This window comes from Dama dama, chromosome 8 (assembly GCF_033118175.1).
Source record: "Dama dama isolate Ldn47 chromosome 8, ASM3311817v1, whole genome shotgun sequence".
In the NCBI taxonomy this organism is placed as follows: domain Eukaryota; kingdom Metazoa; phylum Chordata; class Mammalia; order Artiodactyla; family Cervidae; genus Dama; species Dama dama.
This window is the reverse complement of record NC_083688.1, coordinates 7720001-7744170: the sequence shown is the minus strand read 5'-3', so window position 1 is coordinate 7744170 and position 24170 is coordinate 7720001. Positions and strand designations below refer to the sequence as shown.

The following is a 24170-nucleotide window of genomic DNA, read 5'->3' as shown; positions in this document are numbered from 1 at the left end:
TTTCATAAAACAAAATTTTATGTAACTGAAGGATCCTTCCTGGGGCTAGTTAATTGCCTTTACAAAAGAAGAGAAAAGAATGAAATTCCAGTGTTCCAAATCAACTTGTTACACATCTATATAAACCCACAGTGTCCTGGCAAACAACATGCTTTCATTTTCTGTCTCATCTTAGAGCTCGAATCCTGATTCATTTCAGCAGAGACTCCACAGGCAACAGGAAAGATTGTGGCATTAAAATATTCATTTATACTTTTGTGGTAGTTCAACAGTGGTCTTATTTCTGGGCAAGCTTGCAAACCATCAAGGTTGAAAGCATCATAACTTAAATGGGTGCTAAGACTCAAATGAGAAAAATGAAAAAGGAAAGAAAAAGTAGAAAGAGAAACCTCTGGGAATAGCCAGGGGTATTTAAAGGAACCATAAGAATGCCAACGATATTTAAACCCCCTTTTTTAAAAAGGGGATTTTTCTTTTTTGGCTTAAAATATTTCAGTCTAAATGAATTTATGTCAGCTGTCAATGAAAGAATGTCACTAATACACTGTGGACACCTTTTGCAATGTAAATCCATGCCCTTTTTTTTTTACATGGTGAACTTCAACCTAGCAATTATTACAACAAATGTTATAGTCTAAAGCTCAAACACATTTTAGCAATTTTGAAATTGAATTGCGTACAAACCAAATAAAATTTACATCATAACAAACATTTCCATCTAGGACTGTGGGGACACTTGAGCCTTCCGCATTGATCTCAGGGCCTTTTCACGCAGGTGCTTTTCTAAGTCATCAAGGTTATCTTCAGCCTCACTTTCAGTCTCCTAAAAAAAAAAAAAAAACAAAAAACCAGAAAGGTCATATCATTAAATCTTGAGACAATGGTTGGCAATGTTGAGTCTATCTGTGGTGATGGCAGCACAACTATGAATACATTAAAAACCACAAAATCACTATACTTTAAATGGGTGAATTATAAGTTTAATAATATCAAAGTTCTTTTTAAAAATATAAACTTTTTGGACGTTATTCCTATTCTCATCTTTAGCCTTAGCAAATCCTGCTCTTGGTAGGTGGTCCTAGAGACACCAATCAGAAGACAGTTAACATGGGGCATCTAATTATTAGAAGAAACTTCCTCAGCTGCTTCTCAAACCAAATGACTTAGCTCTTTGCACAAACGTCAGGACCGGGCCCACAGGCACCTTCTTGGGCTCTGGCTCTGGCTCCGGCTCCTCCTGTGCTGACGTGGTCGTGGGAGCAGCCACGGCCGCAGGGGTCACGGCAGCTGCAGCCGCAGCAGCTACGGCCTTCTCCTTCTTGTGTTTTTTGTGCTTCTTGTGCTTCTTATCCTTTTTGTGTTTCTTGTCCTTCTTTTTCTTCTTTTTTTTTCCACCTCCTTCTGGGTCTGAATTCTAGAAATCCAGAAAAACAAAAACCAATAAAGTCAACCTGTCCAATGAAACATTTTATTTCAAGGGAATAACCAGTTGGATTAATCTCAGGATTTCATACAGCTTCAGGAGGAAGAAGGTCCAAGGCCAGTCACCACCAAGAAAAGTACCCCTAAAGATGAGAGTAAAGACTTCCAAGAGCTGAAATGGACCCTGAAGGTAAATGATTTAAATTTCCCCAACTAACTTTGGGCTTTCCCGGTGGTTCAGAGGTGAAGAATCTGCCTGCATGTAGGAGACGTGGGTTCGATCCTTATGTCAGGAAGATCCCCTGGAGGAGGGCATGGCAACCCACTCCAGTATTCTGGGAAATTCCATTGACAGAAGAGCCTGGTGAGCTACGGTCCACGGGGTAGCAACATGTCAGACATGACTGAAACTACTGAGCACGCACACACCTAACTTCACACTAAACCAGGCCTCCCAGTCGCACACTATGAATCAGGTCTCAAAGAATGGCCTGAGTCTAGGTCTACTTCTAGATGCAAGGGAAAGCGCCATGATGAATAGGAAGGAAAGTCTCTGAACTCACCCAAATTGAATTCTGGTTCCTGAACCTACTGGTCAACCTCACACAAATTGCTTGACTTGTTCTGAGGCCTTTGTATTAACCCCAACTGGGTGTAACAATCCCTAATAAAGCTGTTTATGAGAATTAAATGGGAATATCTGTAAATCACCCATCATACCAGCCTAAATAATAAAAAACTATTACCCTAATTATAAGTGGGTGATTGCCACATCTCTAGTCACTGATCTCTAGAATGCAGGGTTATTTATTCTCCACTGCATACATTCCAAATTTAAGCCAAGGGTAGGCTCTGCTATAAATGAATCTAGTCTGTAATGTAATTTTTCAATCTCACATTTCTCAGCAATTACTTAAAATTCCTCATCATTCAATTAGTCTGCACAATAACACAACCCTATTAAGATGGACAACTAACTACTGATGTTTTTTATACAATATACGCATCTGCCACGATTAATGAATCACAAAGGAAAACAGTTTAAGCTCTGACACTGTAATATCCCAATGATATGTAAGCCTGATGATGTAGAAACAAGAATGTTACTTTATTTACGCAGCCTGCCAGCGACAAGACTGCCCGGGTCAGTGATGTGCTCTCTATTCCATCTCCTATTTCACATGTTGCAAGATTCACTTGTTATTACAGAAATAATGTATTTCCACTATAGGAAAAATTAAGAGCATTAAAACGTAAAGAAGAAAAAGATCACTCATTATTCTCCTCCAAAACCACTGGTGACATTTTGATATCTTGTGATACTTTTTTTTTTTTTTTAAATAAAATGTAATCATACTAACAGACATGATCCAAGATCAAAACTTTTCATTGCCTGTGTAATCGTAACCATCCCCAAACCTGTCAAATACTAGAGAAAACAACAGAAACACTAATTTCCTCCTAGATAATTAGGACTTAGGAGATAATTTCTCCTAGACAATTATCTCCTAGATAATATTAGAATTAAGGTTTTTATTTTTTTCCCTGTTTTTCTAAGTTATCTATATAGCCCAGCCTTCACCACCAAGATTATAGAAATTAATACTATAAGACACTGGAAATTAGTGGATGTCTAGAATACTAAGCATGCACAGTGATGCAAACACCACCACTTAATATGCGCCTCCTTTTGAAGTCCACCTGAATCAGAAAATTATGCTCCTCTGAACTACTAAAGACAAAAACCCCTCTCATTGCAAGTAACCATGTACACTTATAAAGGATGTCCACAACAGGGCAGACATACCCTTGCCGGTGATGGGCTTGGTGTTGGGCTTTTAGCCTTTTTAACCGGTACCGCTGGTGACCAGTTGGTGGAGGGTGACTGAGACTGGACAGGTGATGGAGGTGCTGGGGGCTTTTTAGCTGCTGGCTCAGGAGATCCCGAGACAGATCGGGAAGATGAGACCCTCCTTACCGACTGAGGGCTTGGTGAGGCAGCTCTAGAAACAGAAGGAAAAAATAAAACATTTAGCCTTCAAAACAGAGATCCTGCTTTAAGAGAAAACGACCAACTACCATTACACAACCTGATCACCAACTTTAAATATTTTACAGCACTTAGCTTGCTGGTTGATTGTTATCGACACAATTTTTATCATCTAAATCTCCTGGAGAGTAGTTCCAAGTCCCACTATCCTCTAGCCATTCTGTTAATGGTTCTTCCTGTAGGAAATTAGTAATGCCAGTTGCCATATTTAACACTGCTTTTATCAGTCTTACAGACATGCAAGAAACATTCTATGCATCACTTCAGAGCTGGGTTTGGAAGCACACTTCTGAATTAACCTGATATCCTTAATAACCAAATAAAATCCTCATTTAGCTTATACCACAAGGAACTATCCTGAAAACAGAAAAGGATATATGAACAGGACCAAGAATTTGCCTTAAAATTTGTATTCACAGCTGTTCTTTCCTGTGATTTCTCAGTAAGTGTGGGGGGGAGGGGGAGGAGGAGGAGTTTTCAAACATAAAGAGCTATGCAAGGTAAGTGTTCCTAACCAAAAAGGATAAAACATTTTTACTTTTTTATCTTTTTGGGTTCCGGAGTCCTGGAGACTCTCCTAATGGGCCTAGAGCTTGGAGATGGGGACTGCCTTCTTTGGGGTGACGATGATGCTCCTCTTCGAACAGGTGGAGGACTTGAGGTCTGAGGAGCGCGAGGCCGTGGTGAGGGCGAGTGCCGTTTATTTGGCTGTGGTGACCGGGCCTCCCGGGCAGATCGGCTCGGGGAAGACCCTTTCCTATGCTTTGATGACAATGAAGGCGAACGTCTCTTGGTGACTGGGGAGCTTCTTTGTTTGGGAGGTGGTGAATGGGAGACCCGACGCTTTGGTGGTGGAGATGGTGATGCCCTTCGTTTAGGAGGGGGAGGGGGTGAAGCCGTTCTTCTCTTTGGAGGCGGAGAAGGAGAGTATCTCCTCTGTATTGGAGGAGAGTATCTTCTTGGGGAAGGTGAGCGACGACGTGGAGGAGGAGACGGAGTCCTAGGAAAAATACATTATGAAAGCTTAAAGGTCCAACAGACTAGAAACAAAATACAAAGAGCACTTACAGCACCAGACAAAGAGAATATTTCTAAGTGGAAATGCCATGCCTTTAAGTTTAAAAAGAAAATCACTTAGTAAATTACTGTGTATCTATCCTAGATGATTACAAATAGGACATTCTGGTTCGTGGAGATTTAGTGTTCAGATTGAATTCAAATTTGTCAAGTCATTCAGTAAAATCCATGTAGAATCAGTTTAATATTTTTTCAGAAAAGAATCTTGCATTGCTCTGAGGAAAACTGAAAATCCATTACTACTATGTAGTAACTAGATAACTATTAATAAGATTCTACTGACTGTGTTCAACTTGAACTCAGGAAGTCTGTGCTTTAAAGAGCTCTCCTATGGGGAACACTCTCTACATTGGTGTTTGGACTCTGTATTAGTAAAGAGCGCTCACTTGCACAAGGTTTAAAAGACATCACCCCGCCCTCATTGAGAGACTTGCATTTTGGGAAGAGTAGTATTCCATGGAAATCTGCTAGGGAGAAGGCATTCCTGCCGAAGTCCCACTTGGCCTTTCTCTTAATGTTTAATCTCTACTATATAACCTTAACTTGCCTCTTAGAAACTAAACCTCAAAATAACATTGTCTCAACCACTTGATTTTCTCCTGAAACATTCAGACCTTGAGCTCAAAAAGTTTTACTGTCTAAAAATCAGCTTTTAGAAAGGCCATACATTGTGTGACATCATAGAATGCACTTCCATTTAGCTCTTATTATTAAATCTGAGCCTAGATTTCTTCACCTGGAAAATGGGAATACCACTATTACGCAAGATCATCTTGAGGACTGACGATAAACTACATAAAGCGTCTAATGCTTTAGCTGGCACATAAAAGGCATTCAGGGTGTAGTCGCTATACTGCTTGATAATATGTTTGAGCAATTCTCTTAAAAAAAAAATCCCCCCTTTTACTTTGAAATCATTTTTCATTGACAGAAGAGATGAACAATAGTAGAGACCTGCCACTTAACATCTCATATACTATAGAAAAAATACCAAGACTATAAAATTAACCTTAGTGCTAATTTGCTATTAACTAAAAAAATACTAATGTCACCTTAGTTTCCCCAGTAATGTCCTTTTTCTGTTCCAGGTTCCAAAAATCAGAATCCTACATTACATCCAACTGTCCCACGCCCTTAGTTTTTCTGCCAATTTGTGACAGTTCCTCAGTCTCTCTCACAATCGATTTTTTTTGAAGAGTACTCATCAGTTACTATGTAGAATTGCTTTCAATTTGGGTTTGTCTGAGATGGTCAGTGCTCTGTGTTCAAAGACCCAGTATCCAGAGATTCGACCAACCCATGTTCAATGGGTTGAAAATATCTGAACATAAAAATGTTCCCTCTATAATGACTAGAGTGACTCTTTTAATTTACTTAACCTCTTTTAATGATATATGATTTACAAATCATAAAATTCACCCAATTTCAATTGTTTTAGTATACAGGTTACCCCTGAACATAGGTTTAACTGCATGGGTCCACTTATATGTAGATTTTTAAAAATATACACTGCAGTACTACACAACTGGCCATTGGCTGAATCCACAGATATGGAAGGCCCAACTGTAAAGTTAGAGTCAGATTCTCAGCTACTTGTCAGTACCCCCAACCCCTGACCTTGCTCAAGGTCAACTGCGTTCATGGTCTTCAACCATCACGACTCCTGGTTCCCATCCCACCCTGGGCACCATCATGAATCTACTTTCTCTCTCCCTCTAGATTTGTGTGTCCTGGACTTGTCAGCTAAATGGAAATGTTAATATGTGGTATTTTGTAAACAGCTGAACAAGGCTACTTGAAAATATTTCAAATATTTCAATCACAGAAATCCAAAGTTGCTCCCATCAGCACCCACGAGCCTATCTCATAAATACCTCCGCCGTGGTGGTGGTGTGGGAGACCTGCGTCGACGAGGTGGAGGAGCAGGAGAAGGAGAACGTCGCCTTCTGGCGGGCGGTGGGGAGGGACTTCTCCTCCGTCTACCACTAAACCAAAGAAGAATTATAGTTGATTCAGAGTCGGTAACATCTGTAACTAAGTGATTGAGATGATTTAGTTTCAGTCACTGTCAACCCAACGGGCAGCAGCCATCACTTCATCCCTCACAGCAGTGTTTCTCAAACCACACTGCAGTCAGTCAAAACTTCATGAGAACAGATTAAAAAAAAGAAAGAAAGAAAAAAGCTAAGTGTTTTAACTATGGCAAATTTTGTTGTGTGAAACTTTTGTTGCAGTATATAAATATGCAGTCTGGGTCACCAGAACATTCTTAACATGACACAAGGTGAAAACACTTTGATAACACTACCTCAGGGAGTTGCTTTCTAACTGGACTGTACATTGGAAACAGCTGGGAAACTTAACTGAACTTTGTGTTCACCAGGTCTTGGCTATGGTCCAGCTGATGTAGGTTAATAAAAAGGTTCTTCAAGTAATTTTTGATTCCTTGTTAGGAACAACTGCTGTAAAGCCTAAAAACATGCAACGTGCTAATATAGACATTTAAAATTAAAGGCCCCAAAGCTGAGTGTCAGTGCTCTTTAAAAAAATACGTTCCTATGGTTGAACAAGAGTTCAACTGCAAACAATTAATTAAAAACACTACTCCAAAGACAAAGAAACAAAGCTGCCTGAGCACTTAGGCCATGATGAGGAGCACTATGGTTAAAATATAGATAAGAAACATAGACCTTAATTCTGAGCTCTGCTACACAACCACAAAAGGCACACCTGTAAAATATGATTATCATCAACCGGACCAACTCATAGTAGTCTCCCAGTAGATCTATTAAAGTAAATATCAAGCCATTTTGACATCTATTGGCTAAGTCTGTGTATAAAAAGCAGTCAAATAATGTACAATTGACCCTTGAACAATGGGGAGCTTGGGTTACTGAATCTGTGCAGCTAAAAAATCTGCAGATAACTTTATAGTCAACCCTCTATATCCAGATTCTGCACTGGCAGACTCAATCAACTGAGGATCACTTATTACTACAGTATTTATTTATTTGAAAAAAGAATTTTTTTGTGTAAGTGGACTCCCACAGTTCAAATGTATGTTGTTCAAGGGTCAACTGTAATTAGTTCCTAATTTCTTGCCCAGTAAAGGACTGAAGCTCCCTGTGAATCTGGAAATATTTTCTCAAGTTTACTTGGCTTGATTCCCCAATAAAACTAAGGAGAGTTCATTAACACAACAATGAACATTCTAACATCCACTAATAAATTTGATTTTTAAGTTAAACTTGCTTATGCTTTGTGGAGACTAAGATTTCACTTTAAGCAGATTTAAAATATAAACTAAAAGAGGCAATAGGTCAAGACAGATATGTTTCAGATGACATGCAGACACCAAATTTTTAATTACAAGAAAGACAGTAAAGGAGAAGTCACTTTATTAGCAGGGTTAATCTGAGAATTATAGGACCTAGAGAAACAGGGTGGACTACTGTACTGCTTCAATAGGTAATGAAGATTTCAAATGGGTAAAGACATCTGGGTTTTGACTCAAAGAGAAAAACACTGACACTCACAAACCTGAGTGATGAGATGATACAAAGCAGAACTCCTAGTGTGTTATCAGCAGATGTAACAGTACAAGAGGCTATTACTGTTGATTATATGGCTCCCCTCTTAAAATATTCTCATTAAAAAAAAAAACTGAACTCAGATTAGAATCTATTATGATATACTAATGACCTGAGATATTCACCCTGTGCCTCAATTTCAGTTGTAAAATGAAAGGCTTGGCATCACTAAAAGGTCCCTTTCAGTGATAACTTCCAATGACCTATGTTTCCATGTGAGAAAACTGAAAAGAGAATAAAACCATAACCTGTTAAATAAAATAACCAAACTAGCATTCTTAAGGAACTACAAGAAAAACTTGATAATCACTTATAACTGGAATCTTGACACCGAATAGATCTACAGCTTCTTTAAGCTGATTGATATGACATACATTTCAGGGGTTTAAAAAAGAAAAAAAGGCAAACATCTTCTAGTTACTCTGAACACTAATGCCAACCCAAGCCTTCAACTCTGTGTAGACACTTGAGTAGAGAAGTCTCCCACCACCCCAAATTGTGTAAGAACCAGTTTCATTAAGCCTCAAAACACAAAGCAGCCCTTAAGAATTAGGAATAGACAAGTCTCAGAATGAAAACAGCTTCCTATCCGTGCAGTGACCTCTTCAGAACTACATCCTTTCCTAGTCACACTGGTAATGAGGACAAGTTATACATGCAACAACCTTTTTACACTAAGTATGATTAATATTTGGACTTCCCAGGTGACACAGTGGTAAAGAATCTGCCTGCCAATGCAGGAGATGCAAGAGACATGGGTTTGATCCCTGGGTCTGGCAGTGTCCCTGGAGAAGGAAATGGCAGTCCACTCCAGTATTCTTGCTGGAGAATTCCACAGACAGCGGATGGGCTACAGTCCATGGGGTCACAAAGAGTCAGACATGACTGAGCACATGATTAATATATCTTTAACTATTAAGGAAGAAATGTTCAACAGCCAAAGACAAAAGTTTAGAAGCATGAAAAATACTGCTTTAAGCCTTACAGTCATTTTTTAACCTTTTAAATGTCTCTCCCAAGTTTCTCTTGCCTTCCCTATTATTATCACCAAGTCCCTCCCCACTAAATCTAAAGAGCTATTATTACTGTCCTACCTCTTGTCCTACCTCATTAATTTGTTGTGTAAGAAAATATAATTAAATCAAACCAAAACAACTGAGGAACTTCTCCACCATCATAACCTGTAAACCTGGGAACGGGATGTTATCTAAACAGTAAATTAAGTCACTAGAACTTTGACATGTAATCCTAATTTACAAAATAGCATCTAACCAACCTTTTAGTCATTGGCGATTGCCATCGCTTTCCCATCTGCATCCTGAGAGCAGTGGAAAAAAACAAGTGTCAAGAATTCCATTCACCAAATTAATGGAGATATATATATATATATATATATTTTAGATGTTCAAAGATAGTCAGAAGTAATTTAACTGGTCTATTCAAGTCATGCACATGCACGACGACATGCTGGTACAAACTTACTAAATTCTCATTAAACAGTAATAATCACTGAACAAAAGAAAACCCAAATACCCCAAAATCTGACCATTTCCTACTATAAGCTCTAATGAAATGGAGTTAACCAAATTGTAAGCCCACAGCCCATCCCTTAAGTTATGAAGCTTTATCACAACTACAGATCAAGAGTGAAAACATTACCGAGGGGAAGCCTCTTTCTGGCGCTTTCGAGGTGATGGAGAGGCACTCCGGGAAGGGGAATGTCTCCGTCGCCTGCCTACCTCACCGTTCTTCACATGGGACCTTTTGGGTCGTTCATCTTCTGAGGAAGAGGAGGAGCCAGAATCTATAATTATACAATAACCAAAAATTTACATCAGATGCATGCTTAACAGCCTGTACCCATTTTTGGAAGCTAAGTAGAGGGAGTATCCAAATTAGCAAATCAAGTTCACTAACATAAGTGAGCACACATACAAGCCATGAGTTCTGGAAAAAAAAAGACAATTACCAATGTGTGCTCAATGACTTCAAAGTCAAGCATACATAAATACACATTATTATGTAATTATTTTATACAAATCATTTCCATAGCACAAGCCGAGAAGACAGCACTCCTTAAGAATCTAGTGATTTTCCAAAAAAGCTCAGTAAAAAAAGCATCTCGAGCAATTACTTAATTCTAGTTACTCTAAGCACTTTTAAGGCTACTGAAAGTCTGACTGGGGTTTGAATAATTTACTTCATATCCCTATTATTTATCAAATAAAATGTATCTGACATTTCCTATAAATACCAAAAAATATCCAAAACATAAATGCATTTTCAAATATTTCCATGATTAACCACATCTTAACGGAGTTGCAAAAGCTATACAGCTTTAACTGACTTAATGTCATTGTGGAATGCTTTGGTTTCCATTTTATAAGTGAAAAGGAAAGGCAGTGCCTAGACTCCATCACAAGTACCAACTGAGCTAATAAAACCAGGATATCTGATTTTAAAATCAGTTTTCTGTGTACACACTTTTTAATTCAGAAATTTCATTTTATAGATACACTCATATAAACACATACACAGAAAAAAAAACTAGAAATAACCTAAATGTCCAAATAGGCAAGTGGCTCAATAGTATGTTATCAGTATTTTAAAAATGTTGCAGTCAGTAAATAAATGAGGTAGACCCTTAAGAACAGGGGAAGATGTCTAGATATAGTAAGTTAAAAAGGCAAGCAATATAATCTCCAGCTTGAGCCTGTTAGGTGTTTTTGGTTTGTTTTTAAACTACAGATACTTAATACATGCAAAGAAAATTTCTAAATAAAAGCTTTGGGGAGTAAGACTTAGGGTTGAGGAAAGAAACATACTTTTCCAATTTTTATTCCTGTTTTAACTTCTGTACTCTGAAGATCTATTACTTTTACAACAATCTAAAAGAAAATTAAGTTTAAAGAAAGTACTTAATACCAAAGCTCCAAAACTAACAATCCCTCATATTTCTATGAAGGCACAAAAATATTTCTCCTAAATACACTCACTACACTTGTGCATATTTTTTTTATTTTTTATTTTTTATTTTTTTTTACTTGTGCATATTTTTATCTTAAATATTTTTATTAGGATATGCAGAGAGAAAAAACATGTAATCACTGTCCATACCAGATGAAGACTGCTGGTTCTGTCGTCTATATTGGCGTCTCTGCTGCACAGAATCTGCTGCAGCCATTTTGCCACCTTTATCTTCTTCTGAAAGAAGGATGCATTTAGAAAGTGTTTCTTTAGTTGTGCATACAGAAAATATAACACATTTGAGTTGGGAAATGTTCTCCTAAACTTTTATCTGTGATAGCTGGGTCAAGCACTATCTACTCTACCCCCCCCCCCCCAATAAAGGAGGAGCTTAAAATGCCAATTTAATTGCTAATTTAGACTATCTTTACCAAATATAATGAAAAAATAAACTTATCTAGGCATTTTTGACAGTTCAGGCTGTGTGCCAAGCACTTATAAACATTATTTCAGTTAACCACCAAAGACTAAAGGATGGTACTATTATGCAATTCAGAGACGGAGAGATATGGAGGGGAGGGGAGAAGAGGCTCAGATAAATTAAGTAATTAAAACAAAAAGTAGTGGAGCTGGGGATTCAAACAGGCCAGTCTGACTTCAAAGTCCTAGCTCTTAATCATTAAGCCATAGACTATAATTAATCTTTAACCAGAACTAAATTCAGCTTAAAAAACAAAACAAACACAAAACACTTACCTGATTCAGACAACTCTACTTTCCGAGGCTTCGGTGCTGGTGAAGGGGATTCTCTTTTCTCAGTACCTTTATGTTTTGTCACTAAAAATAAGTGGGGAGGGGGGAAAAAAAGCCCCACTTACATACATTAAAAAAAAAACAAACAACAGAACAAAAGGCTACACATCTTAATGATACAAAAAAAGTGTGACTCTTCTCATAATTTACTGACAATTAAAAAGTTCTTTTAAAGATCCTGTTCATTACCTGAAGCAAAAGAAGTAATTCATAAACGTTTGGTGAAAAGCCTCAAAAAGTTCTATAATGATTTTAAAACTTTCAAACTTTCTCCCAAGAGAAACAGTTAAGAGAACAGCATTTCAGTTTAGTTCAGTAAATCTCTATGTGCTACCTTAAAATTTCAAGCACACACTCTTGAATATGTAAGCACTTTTAAGCACCACTACAGGTTGGTCCAGAAAAGTAATGAAGATGATAACTGATTAAGACTTAAGATCTGATGAAACTTTCACAGCGAAAAATATCTGATCTGGAAATCTGAGGAACAAATTGGTCTTCTAAGTTAAGACCAAAGGCTCTTGATGTAGAGAATAGCCTTCACAATAGCAGGAAAGACTTAAAACTACCCATAAAAAGATTTTTTAAGAAGTAAGGCTTCCCTGGTAGCTCAGTGGTAAAGAATCTGCCTGCTAATGCAGGAGACAATCCCTGGTCTGGAAAGATCCCACATGCCACAGAGCAACTAAGCCCGCACACCACAACTACTGAGCCCTCACGCAAGGTCTGAAGCCCACACGCCCGAGAGCCCAGTGCTCAGCAACAGGGGGAGCCACTGCGGGGTGAACCCGGGCACCACTGGAGTACAGCCCCAGCTCGCCACCACCAGAGCAAAAGCCCAAGAAGCAGCCAATAGATAAAATTACATATATATATATGTAGACCTTCACCATGGTAAAAATATTAAATGCTAAGACTAAAGGTTTCTTTCTAAAGCTTAATTTAAAAAAGCAACCTTAACCAAAGTCATGCAAATAATTCAAGTGAACTAGGATCTGAATCCAAGACACTATTTCTATGGCACAGGCATGAGCTTTAATTTCTAACAATTACTATTTCTGTTTATACTATCCGTCCCATTGCTTCAACTAAAATCAAATGTTTATACATAACCATTAATCTTACCCAAGATTAACCTGAAATATCAGAGAACAGTCCTCTAAGAACTAAACTTGAAGACAAATGATCCCCTCAGGATCCTCACACTTATTTTTGTTTCACTGAAGCAATTAACATGGAATATTTAACCTAACATTTATATAATTTTGTTTAACAGACACACATATTCAAATTTCTCTAAAGGTTTATTTTAAGAGGCAGTAACAGCAATCTAATCATCTTTGCTGAAGCATTCCAATCAAAGAATTTAACACTATACTTTTTATTAATTCTACCTAATAACAAGCCTTTTGGACAAATCACTGGAATGGCTAAAGAATCCAGTGATTAATCTAGTGATTATTGAATCAGTGATCAATAGCAAGACTGCACTTAAAACTTGCATTTTAACAAAGTCAAAGGCACAAATAGAAAGGCTTTTAAAATTTTAAATATGCAAAGCTCTTTTCTGGATAGGTCCTCTTCATTTTTAAGTGTCAGTGAATCTTCAACTCTTAAAACAATATTTTAGGGAATCTAGTTTATAAACCTGCACATCAAAGTACCACTTTAGAGAAATGGGTTCTGAAATGTGCATTTGGATGCCAGAATGCATTTTCCTCTAAGAAACATTAAAAATGTGGTTATGTTGGCTATATATTTGGCAAATGCCTGTTTAGTAAATAATGCAATTGAGCTATAACATTGTATTTTCCCCTCACAGAAGCTTGTATTTGGAGTTTTATCCTGATTTAATCTCTGCAATGGCTTGGCTAAAATAGTCTTGAGTCATTATTGATATAATCAGTGTTAAACATACTCCATACTCTGGCTTAATAAGACTAACTGAATCATCGCATTATTAGTACTATGTTTCATTAGTGCTTGCTTGTCTAGGTAAGATTTTTCAACAATTCATTTTTATCGTAAAAAAAAAAGAGAGCTTATTTTTATGTTGCTGTTGTTTCGTTTTTAGTATTCAAGAGGGAAAATCATTCTAGCATGAAATCTGAAATCTCCAAAGTCACTGAAAAATCAGTATTTTAAATTTATTTCAGTAGTCCTATTAATCATTAATCTTGCAGACTTGCTTGAAAGATCAATCTGGTAAAGATATGTCACTCTATGACCAGAATTAGTAAAAGAATCATTAAGTATTTACAGAGCACAATTTATATTGCTGCACTGATCTCAACTTAAAATCACCACCACCACTATAGGTACAGATCTTCTGGAAACATATTTCATTAAATATTTCACTAATTTCAAAGCACTGTTTTATGTACTAAGATAATGGCAATTTAACTATAACATGCCACTGATTACAAAATGCTTCCTTTCAGATGAGAATGTGTATTATATTCCAAATAGTTTACCTTTAATCCTCCAAAAGTTTTCCTTCTTTCCTCCCACTCCATCCGCCCACTATTAACAGAAGAACCTTAAGGCCCTGATTGGTAACTGCCACATGAAACACAAAAGTAAAATGCACCACTTTTCAGTGGTGTCACTACTCCTATTAGCAGTGGAGACAAGAAAGGAATTTCTGAAATCACACTATCAGCTACAGAAGCTGAAAAACTTGATCCTGCCTTCCATCTCTCTCCCCTAGCAATCAAAACAGGCATTTAGGGGTAGGAAAGCTGGGAGACATTTTTCAACTGAGAACCCAAATTCTAGTCCTGGCTGGCTGACCCTGACCAAAATCACTTAACCTGAGAACCTGTTTCTTGATGACAATCTCTGAAGCCTTTCCTAGCTCTGAAATTTCAACACAAAGAGTTGGGATCGCTTTACTATAAAAAGCTATTTATCTCCAAGTAGTTAGAACCAATATTCAGCTTCAGTGGACAAAAGGCAGCCTCTCACTACACTGCCCACAGTTTGTTTCTTTGGTTGGATTTTGCCTGGACATGGAAGACCTGTCCCATAAGCTCTAGGAATATAAGTGGTCCTTTGTCTTCCACCTTCATTTCCCTTCACTGTGACTTGTTTTCAAAAAGCAGCAGTCCACTCTTTCTGACAACATACCAAAACAAGAGGTGGTACCTGTGCAGACCCTAACAAAGGTAATAAATAATGCTTAATCAGCATATTTAGTAAGGATTCAGTCCTTCCGCTGGTACTTTTACTGCGCTTTGGTGATACAATGTGAATAGAAAAATCATAATCTGATATATGTCTGCAAGGTAACATTCGTAACATTTTTTTTTTACTAGACAAATTTCTAGCTCCAGAGAAAGGAAATAAGTATTCAGAAGTGCAAAAACTTCACCAGAAAAGAAAAATAGGTCAGGATAATAGGCATCAGAGCTGGACACAGTGAGTGGAAACTCTTCAACAGAAAGTAATATGGGACATGATTATTATGGAAGTAAGTAATCCTAAAACACCCATACTTAAAGTCTGAATCTGGAAGACCTACAAGTCTCTGTTTTTATCCAGCTGTCAGTCTGATGAGTCAATGCAACAAAAATGACTGCATCATATTCATGTTATCAGCAAATTAACCTGTTGAAGTTCAGAAATAATCTATACATTACTCTCTACATATTACCATCATCTGACAGTACCCTCACCCCTCACTCTGATAGCATGTCTACACCTCACACTAACAGACTTCAAAAAGCAAAATTTGTCTTTCTAGATATCACCACATTGCAGAGTTGTGGGGCCAGGGGGTGATGGAGGGGTGGACACAAACCAAGCAGCAGGGTGCTGATTAGAAATGCTGCTCTTGTCAACCTCATAAAAACACAATAGTCAAGATTTTGCCTGGGATATCCCCGTTTTTTTCATTTATAACCTGAAAACTTAAATGTGATCAGAGCAATCCCAGTATATATTAATCTACAGATTGCTCCTTAAAACTCAGTTACTGTAACAGTTCTTTTATGATCTCACCCTTCCCCCTCTACTCACCTATCAGGTTGTTTATTATTCCAGCCCTAAGTACCAGAGGCTCAACTCAAATGGATACCAAATAGTTTTTCTCCATTGTGTATTTAACGCTTAAGAAAGAAATGCCAGCAGACCACAACCTTCACTCAAGACTAACATTAGCATTCTACTTGCCTGGCAGGATCACAGATCATAAATTCCTCAGAAATCAATTTGCAGAATAAAGCAAGGACAACACTCAGAAGAACCTTGCCTAGAGCCTAAATTAAAAAAAAACAAACCAGCTTTTAGGAGGACACCATGTCCCTCCCTAGGGAGTACAATGTGGTCACAGAAAGAATTAAAATAGATTATTAAGTCCTCAAGTAAGATATCAAACAAAATATCTGCAGGGTATAAAAAAAGTTAACTGGTCTCAGTAATAAAATGATCCCTTTACCATGACAACACAAACTTCTGGTAAGTTACCCCAACTCTTAACAGCCCACGGCTGGTAATAGTACATTTTTTCCACCTACTCAACGCCAGAGGGCAATGCTAAAAACAAAACCATTTTACATGTAAACTCCATTTCAGCAAACCCCCAAGAGCTTAAAGCAGGAAAGAAAAGGTGAGAGTCTAAGCAAATTTACAAAAAACATGACACAAATATTACCCAGCTATTTCATACTTTGAAGGCAGTAGGGACAGCATGAAGAACAACATACTGTTTTTGCGATTTTTACCTTTACCTGAAGTTCTCCCTGGAGAGACAGAAACACGACTTTTCCTTGTACGGTTTGACTGCTGGGGTGTTGGGGAATGACGAGTTTTTGGTGGCGGAGTAGCTGGAGGTGATGGCCTATGCCTTCGCCTCGGAGGACTTGCTGAAGGAGATAACCTACGAGTTTTTCGAGGAGGGCTGGATGTCCTCTTCGGAGGCTTCTTTGGCGGTGACCGGGAACGAGACGAAGATGATGATGAACTACTCCCAGACAAGGATGCCGATGAACGCCTTCTTCTGTGGAACAAAGTACTCATGTTCATTAACTGCACGCTTAAGAGAGAATGACCTTACAGGTATGTATGCACAGTTTACACAAAAATACAGCTATTTTTATCCAACTTTTGAGTTTATGTAGCTAAGCACATAAATGAGTTTGCTTTTTTAAAAAGGTGTGAAACAAAACCATAACCCAGGATAGGAAACAGCTAGTTCTGAGACTAACTAAATAACTTATTCTGATAAATGCTTCTGTTTGAGAGTTTTCTTCCCCATAGTTATAAAATGTCAAGTGCTATACAACTAACCGGTCTCTTCTCGCCTTAGGAATAATGAGTGTTTTGGAGTCTGCATACAAAATTGGGATGGCAAAGTATTTTTTCATTTAATAACAATGTCAAGCAACCTTTTATGTTGCATTAAAAAAAAAGCACAATATTAGGAATTCATTTAGCTACATAAACTTAGAAGCAGGGGACTCTCGAATTCTGCGGCAAAATCTGTGGTAAGTTCTGTTGCAATTATGTGTACCTGCAGAATTCACCTTTGGCGGAAGAATTCCTGAGAACCTGAAAAAAAGAAACCCTACCTTAAGTGTGAGACAAAAACTGGCTGAAAGGGAATCTTACACAATCTGCAAATTATCTTGACTGCTAAATGGCTTAGTAAGCAATTAAAACACACTGTTTGCAAAACTCCAGTATGAGAAGTAGCTGTTTCCACTAATCTTATACTACAAAGCACCAGCATTACTTTTCTCCTAAGGAGGAGCAATAAATTTTAGAAAAGTGGGATGCCTAAATTGACTGACCATTTACATCTTTAGTCTCTTTACTAGTAACATCAATTTGATAATTTCTAGTAGTATTTATAAAAACTGGTCCAACATATCTTGACAACTCCTCCCTGAAAAAAAAATGCTGTCTTTTTTGTTTGTTTCTGTTTTATCTTGGCCACATTGCAAGGGTTGTGGAATCTCAGTTCCTCAATTGGAGATTGAACCCGGGCCACACTAGCTAAAGTGCCTAATCCTAACCACTAGACCACCAGAGAATTCCTCCAAAATATCTTCTTTAAAAATATGGGATTCTGGAAAACTTTAGACTGCAGAAACAAAACAAAATTACAGAGCTTATTATCTCCAAGTTGATTTGGGCCTTGAAAAAACTTAAGAGACACAAAACACAAAAAATTCTGTCCTAAATATAATCTGAAGCACAGTCATCAGTTCCTCTAAAAACAGGTGAAATGCATCGTCAAGATGGCACAGGACTCTGCTACCAGAACGCTATACCTCTACTCGAAGCAGGTGTGGCAATAATCTTTTTGTTAAAAAAGTGTTCGATCCTAACATTTACCTTATGCTAATTTAAAAATTGTTTTGAAAAAAGAACACCAGTATTGACAAAGTGACTTTTATGCCAAGTCTCTTCAAAAATAGGACCAAACTGCCATTGATGGTTATATCTACGGAATGAGACTGTAATTTTTAAATCATTTCATTTCTACTTCAACTGTTTATCCTAAGTACTCATTATTTCTTTAATATGAAAGAAACATTAAGGTATAATGGATTATTTTAACACTCTAGCATTTCTGCCTGGGAAATCCCATGGCAGGCTACTGTCCACTGGGTTGCGAAAGAGTTGGACACGACTTAGTGACTGAACAGTAACAAAACCAGTTTATTGACTCTATTATCATCTATATTCAGAAGCTAACGGTAATTAAAAGCCAAAGGGAGAAGGTGGACAATTCCCTTACTTGGTAAGATTTCCTGGTAGGGTCCAAAAAGGTAAAGATTAACACAAATACCCAACAGGATGGTGAATGTCTTGTTTTTTTAATCTTCCAACACTGGATAAGTGTTATCACTCAAAAATAACAGCATTACACCTCAAATGAGGTATCCCTTCATGAGACATTACCTATTATTACTCATGAGTTCTTATTTTTTTCTTTCCTGAAGGAACACTAACTCAAAGATTAGCCTGAAACAAACACAATGCACTTTGGTACACCTGACAGCTCCAAACCCCCCCAACCCCAAACCCTCACCGTCTCACTGGAGATCTACTCCTTCTATGCCTTGGGGGAGGAGGCATTCGTCTCGGTGGGGTTCTTCTTCGAGGAGAGGGTCGTCTTCTTGGGCTTGGCCGCCTCCTAGGCGAGTATGATCTGCCACGACAGAGTTAGAATCTGAATAAACCATACGCAAGGAATGAATTCCTTAGCATAGTTTTCTCAACAGCTACATTTAAAAAATGGATTTCAAGGGACACAATTTTTTATTTGTATGGAGATTTTTAACAGAACATAGACAGTGTTCTCAAATCATCTCTGGAAATCCAAAACATAAACCTGTGCTAAATTATTCTCTACTGCTTTGAAATAATTTACCTAATTCTACCTAGGAGAACAACACATAAAAATTCAAGACCTATTCACATCTTAAAGCCACTACTCACCTTGATCGAGATCTATGGCGCCTTCTTGGTCTAGTATGAGAAGGAGAGCGAGAACGTGTCCGGGATCTTGACTTCGAACGTGTCCGAGATCTTGGTCGGGTCTTCTCCTTTTCCTTTTCCTTTTTGGAGTTTTTCTCCGGAGAAGGTTCTTTAGGTTCTAGTACTGGTTCAGTCTTGGGAACTTTCAGGATGTCACTGTGGGGTGGGGGTGGGGGATTGAAAAAAAGCTTATTTCGTGCCTTTTCTACTCAGACTCCTAAGTCTTAATACAGGGATATGAAAAAGTTATTTCTCTCTTTAAAAAGTTTTCAAAATCTATGAAAACATCTAGAAAGATATACACATCACTGAAATCCAGAGAACAACTAACAATTTTAATCACATGTATTTTTTAAGAGTGCAAAGTTGTCCATGATATGGGGGATGGGGGGAGCAAGTTACAGTATATAAAATGTCTGAAACAACACAACCAGCAGATAGCAGTGGTCACCTTTGGGTCATCTTACTTATACTTTACTATAAAATTTGAACTTCTTTTCAACAATTTAACTTTATAATTTTAAAAACCTGTAAGGAAAAAACAACAACAACAACAAAAAACCTGTAAGGAAAACAAGTTTACGTTTCTAACTCACAAGTATATTTATTGTGACTTAATAACAGCCTAAAACTGTGATATTTAAAAATGAATTTTTATGTACTTGCCTAGTAGAAGTGGCCTCTTGTACTGAAGGTTCTTTTACTTTCACTGATGGCTCTGGGAGCTCTGGAGTTTTTTCCTTCTTCTCTGGAGCAGGGGAAGGACTCCGGCTTTTGGTTCTGTGACGGGGAGATCGAGAATGACTGCGCTTTCTCTCTCTCCTGACAGGGGAAGATCGTCTTCTAGGGGAAGGAGATCTGGATTTGCGTCTAGGATGAAAGCAATTTTTTTTTCAGGTTTTTTAAATAACGTGGACCAGAGAAAAGGTCAAAAGAAGTGAGGTTAACCTTTTAAGTTACACCATTATTGTCTACACCTGTGCAATTCCCTAAAAATACAAGATACTCTCTCACATTTATTTAGTAGGAAAAGGGCCGAGAAAACACCAAAAAATCAAGCAAATGAAGGATAACAACAGTCTCTACTGTAACAGTTATAAGTGTTAATCACTCAGTCATGTCTGACTCTTTGTGCCTCTATGAACTGTAGCCCACTAGGCTCCTCTGTCCATGGGAGTTCTCCAGGCAAGAATACTGGAGTGGGCTACCATTTCCTTCTCCAGATCCTCTTGACCCAGGGATTAAATCTGCGTCTCCTGCATTGCAGGCGGATTATTTACTGTCTGAGCCACCAGGGCAGTCCCGTAACAGTTCTAAGAGAGGAACATATTGACCTAGGACTCTAGATTTAGGTTCTTAATCATTCCGAGAGTTGGGAAGACCAAAGGACAACTTTTTACAGGAAGAGGATGTGTAAAAGGAATGAAATATGTAATAATAAGAAAGTTGTCTGTTGAAAGTGAAAGTCACTCAGTCGTGTCCAACTCTTTGCGACCCCATGGACTATACAGTTCATCGAATTCTCTAGGCTGGAATGCTGGAGTGGGTAGCCTATCCCCTCTCCAAGGGATCTTCCCGACCCAGGAATCGAACCAGGGTCTCTTGCATTGCAGGTGGATTCTTTACCAACTGAGCTATCAGGGACGCCCTGTATATAAATCAGATCTAAAAAAGCAGTTTAGATCTGGACAGATCCCGTCAAAATTCATCATATACTCTTGGAATTGCACAAAAAATTACTAGGGCAATTAAAGCAATATGCTCTTCAGAAGAGGATGAATATATCAAACTTGCCTAAGATAGCTTTTTGGGAAGAGAAGCCCCTTTTCCATTTCAACAGTAGTTTCCCTAACCTGAAATAAAAGAGTAAATCTGGTTCACTTCAAATAGTTACCACTATAATTTGTGCCTAACTCTAGATATACTGCTTCCCTGGTAACAGCTTTTAATATCAAGTATATCAATAAAAGGGACAAAGAAATTATCTGCTCTCTTTACTAATTCCAGCCAGCTAATTTATGAAGATATTAGAATCCTAAAAATGGAAAGCCTAATGGAATTCTCACCACCACAAATACACAAGTTGAATCATGGATTAAAAAATGGGAACCTAACCAGAGTCTCAATGGAAGGAAAAAGAAAGCAAACATCTGTTTTGCGTTCAGTACAATCATCTAAGAAAAGTACAATATGAAGGGCTAGTGGGTATAGACTTCCAACTAAAAAAAAAAAACTAGAGAAGAAAGAGTTGGAGTACATCAAAGTAACTCAAAATAATTTAAAGCAATATGAGAGACAAGCCGAGATTTTGATTTAGGAATTAAGGGACTGACTAATTTACCTAGATTTTAGAGATAATTATTATAGTCAAATGATGATCTCTTAAAAAAAGAAATATCCTAGTCTGGAGGCAAGCCATAGCTCACCATGAAAACTGTATGATGGAAAAATTTCCTGAATTGTATTGTTAGCTTCCTTTTTAACTGTGTAACTTTCTGGGTCCATCTAGTCAAGGCTATGGTTTTTCCAGTGGTCATGTATGGATGTGAGAGTTGGACTGTGAAGAAAGCTGAATGCTGAAAAATTGATGCTTTTGAACTGTGATGTTGGAGAAGACTCTTGAGAGTCCCTTGGACTGCAAGGAGATCCAACCAGTCCATCCTAAAGGAGATCAGTCCTGGGTGTTCACTGGAAGGACTGATGCTGAAGCTGAAACTCCAATACTTTGGCCACCTAGTGCGAACAGTTGACTCGTTGGAAAAGACCCTGATGCTGGGAGGGATTGGGGGCAGGAGGAGAAGGGGACGAAAGAGGATGACATGGCTGGATGGCATAAACGACTCAATGGACATGAGTTTGAGCAGACCCTGGGAGTTGGTGATGGACAGGGAGGCCTAGCCTGCTGCAATTCATGGGGTTGCAAAGAGTTGGACACGACTGACTGACTGAACTGAACTTTCTGGACACAATATTTTAATACCTAAGTTATTCATAAAACATTAGGTATGCACCATATGTAAAGTAGATAGCCAATGGGAATTTGCTGTATGATTCAGGGAACTCAAACCAGGGTTCTGTAACAACCTAGAGGGGTGGGAGGGAGGTTCAAGGAGGGGAGGACATATGTATACCTATGGCTTATTTATGTTGATGTATGGCAGAAACCAACACAATATTGTAAAGCAATTATCCTTCAACTAAAAATAAATCACACACACAAAAAATAAAATAAAATAAATTCACATAAAAAACCCAAAACATCAGGTATGCAGATTGTACCGTACCTTCTCGGGCTTCGAGACCGCTCCCTTTTTTCTCTGCTGCTTTCTTTTTCTTCTTTATCCCTCTTATCCTTGTCTTCATCTTGCTTTTTCATAGATGCCAACTTTTCTTGTTCAATCTGTAAAGATAAGGTTTTCAAAGTAAACAGCTGAACATTTGAGATTAATGAGCAAACTGAAGACTGTACATCTGATAAAAACCAATGTTATATATAACTGTCTTTCACCACCCCAATTTCACTTAACTGTCATTTCATCAGTCTCTGCTTCTCAACAAGACTGGTCTTTTTTCATCCAAACTACAGACTGAATAACTGATTGGCCTGTAATGCAGGAGATGCAGGTTTGATCCCTGGGTCAAGAATATCCCCTGGAGGAGGAAATGGTAACCCACTCCAGTATTCTTGTCTGGAAAATTCATGGACAAGAGGAGCCCAGAGAGTTACAGTCCATGGAGCCACAAAGAGTTAGACACAACTGACCACACGGCACTACAGACAAACTTTATGACGGGTACTGAATACTTGCTGAACTAAAGAGAATGGCTGTTGGCTGTTTTCAAGTTTACTAAGAAAAAAGAAATCATTTTCACATTTATATTATCCTTTTGTGATTTAAAATGTATTGCCCATATGAAGAGCTTGTGCTTACCTTTTACACTGTTACTAAAGTTCAATTTTATTTTAAGCTAAATGTACTAGACACACACACACACGTATTTTTAATGTATATACATATATGGTATGTTTTAAAATATATATATATACACACACACAAACATATATTTTAAATGTTTTTATATATCTATATAATCTACAAAATTATTGGACTCTGGGACAATGACATTTTAAACTCATTGTTAGGGGGTGGGGATATGAAAGTGAGAGAAGTAGAGAACTAAAGCCAAACATTCAAACATATTACAGTAGAGAAAAACATACTGACCCTGGCCAGGACATGTAAAATTTGAAGTGTCTCAGCAATCTGGATACTACTCTCTCCAGTCAAACATTACAAAAAGTAAAGATCATTACCTGTCTCTGTTTTATTTCTTCCTTCTTCAGTTCTAGGAAAGCAGAAGGGATTCCAGCGATGTTTTCTTGGGCACTTAGGAGTAGGGGCCACAGTTCTCCCATAAATTCTCTAGCATTTTTTCCATTCAAAAACCCGGTCAGGTTGATTTGCATCATTTTCGAATCTGGATTCTGCAAAAAGACATGACAGGAAGAAAAACAGGTTACTTCAAAACAAACCAACCAACCAATCTAAAACTCATTTAAATTAGTATTTTTAAGTCTATCATAGGGGCTTAGATACATATATTCTTTACTATTTTAAAAATAGCTTTCCCTAGTAGTTTCTCAGCAATGTAATCTCTAGGACAGATTACCAAATTCTCTCTCTCACTTTACCAAAAGCCATCAGAGCAGCCCGTTAATCCTTTGTGGATTTCATTAAGTATTTTTAGACTATGGCTGTTAG

General features: G+C 37.8%; 1 protein-coding gene across 9 annotated transcripts in view; it reads right to left on the bottom strand.

The window, feature by feature from the left end:
• Window positions 1–24170, bottom strand: part of SRRM1 (serine and arginine repetitive matrix 1) — a 29356-nt gene continuing 5186 nt past the window's right edge. For 2 of the 9 annotated variants that reach the window (XM_061148221.1, XM_061148230.1), the window contains 15 exons: window positions 23723–23893; window positions 22692–22807; window positions 20074–20277; window positions 19369–19563; window positions 18959–19078; window positions 16644–16918; window positions 11863–11943; window positions 11257–11343; window positions 9799–9943; window positions 9416–9457; window positions 6424–6534; window positions 4011–4472; window positions 3230–3425; window positions 1205–1414; window positions 1–823 (listed from right to left, as the gene is read on the bottom strand). In XM_061148221.1, coding sequence (XP_061004204.1) covers window positions 719–823; window positions 1205–1414; window positions 3230–3425; window positions 4011–4472; window positions 6424–6534; window positions 9416–9457; window positions 9799–9943; window positions 11257–11343; window positions 11863–11943; window positions 16644–16918; window positions 18959–19078; window positions 19369–19563; window positions 20074–20277; window positions 22692–22807; window positions 23723–23893 — 2520 coding nt within the window. In that variant the 3' untranslated portion in view covers window positions 1–718. The remainder of the gene's footprint in view (window positions 824–1204; window positions 1415–3229; window positions 3426–4010; window positions 4473–6423; window positions 6535–9415; window positions 9458–9798; window positions 9944–11256; window positions 11344–11862; window positions 11944–16643; window positions 16919–18958; window positions 19079–19368; window positions 19564–20073; window positions 20278–22691; window positions 22808–23722; window positions 23894–24170) is intronic. The other 7 variants (XM_061148223.1, XM_061148224.1, XM_061148222.1 and 4 more) reach the window with 7 other exon arrangements.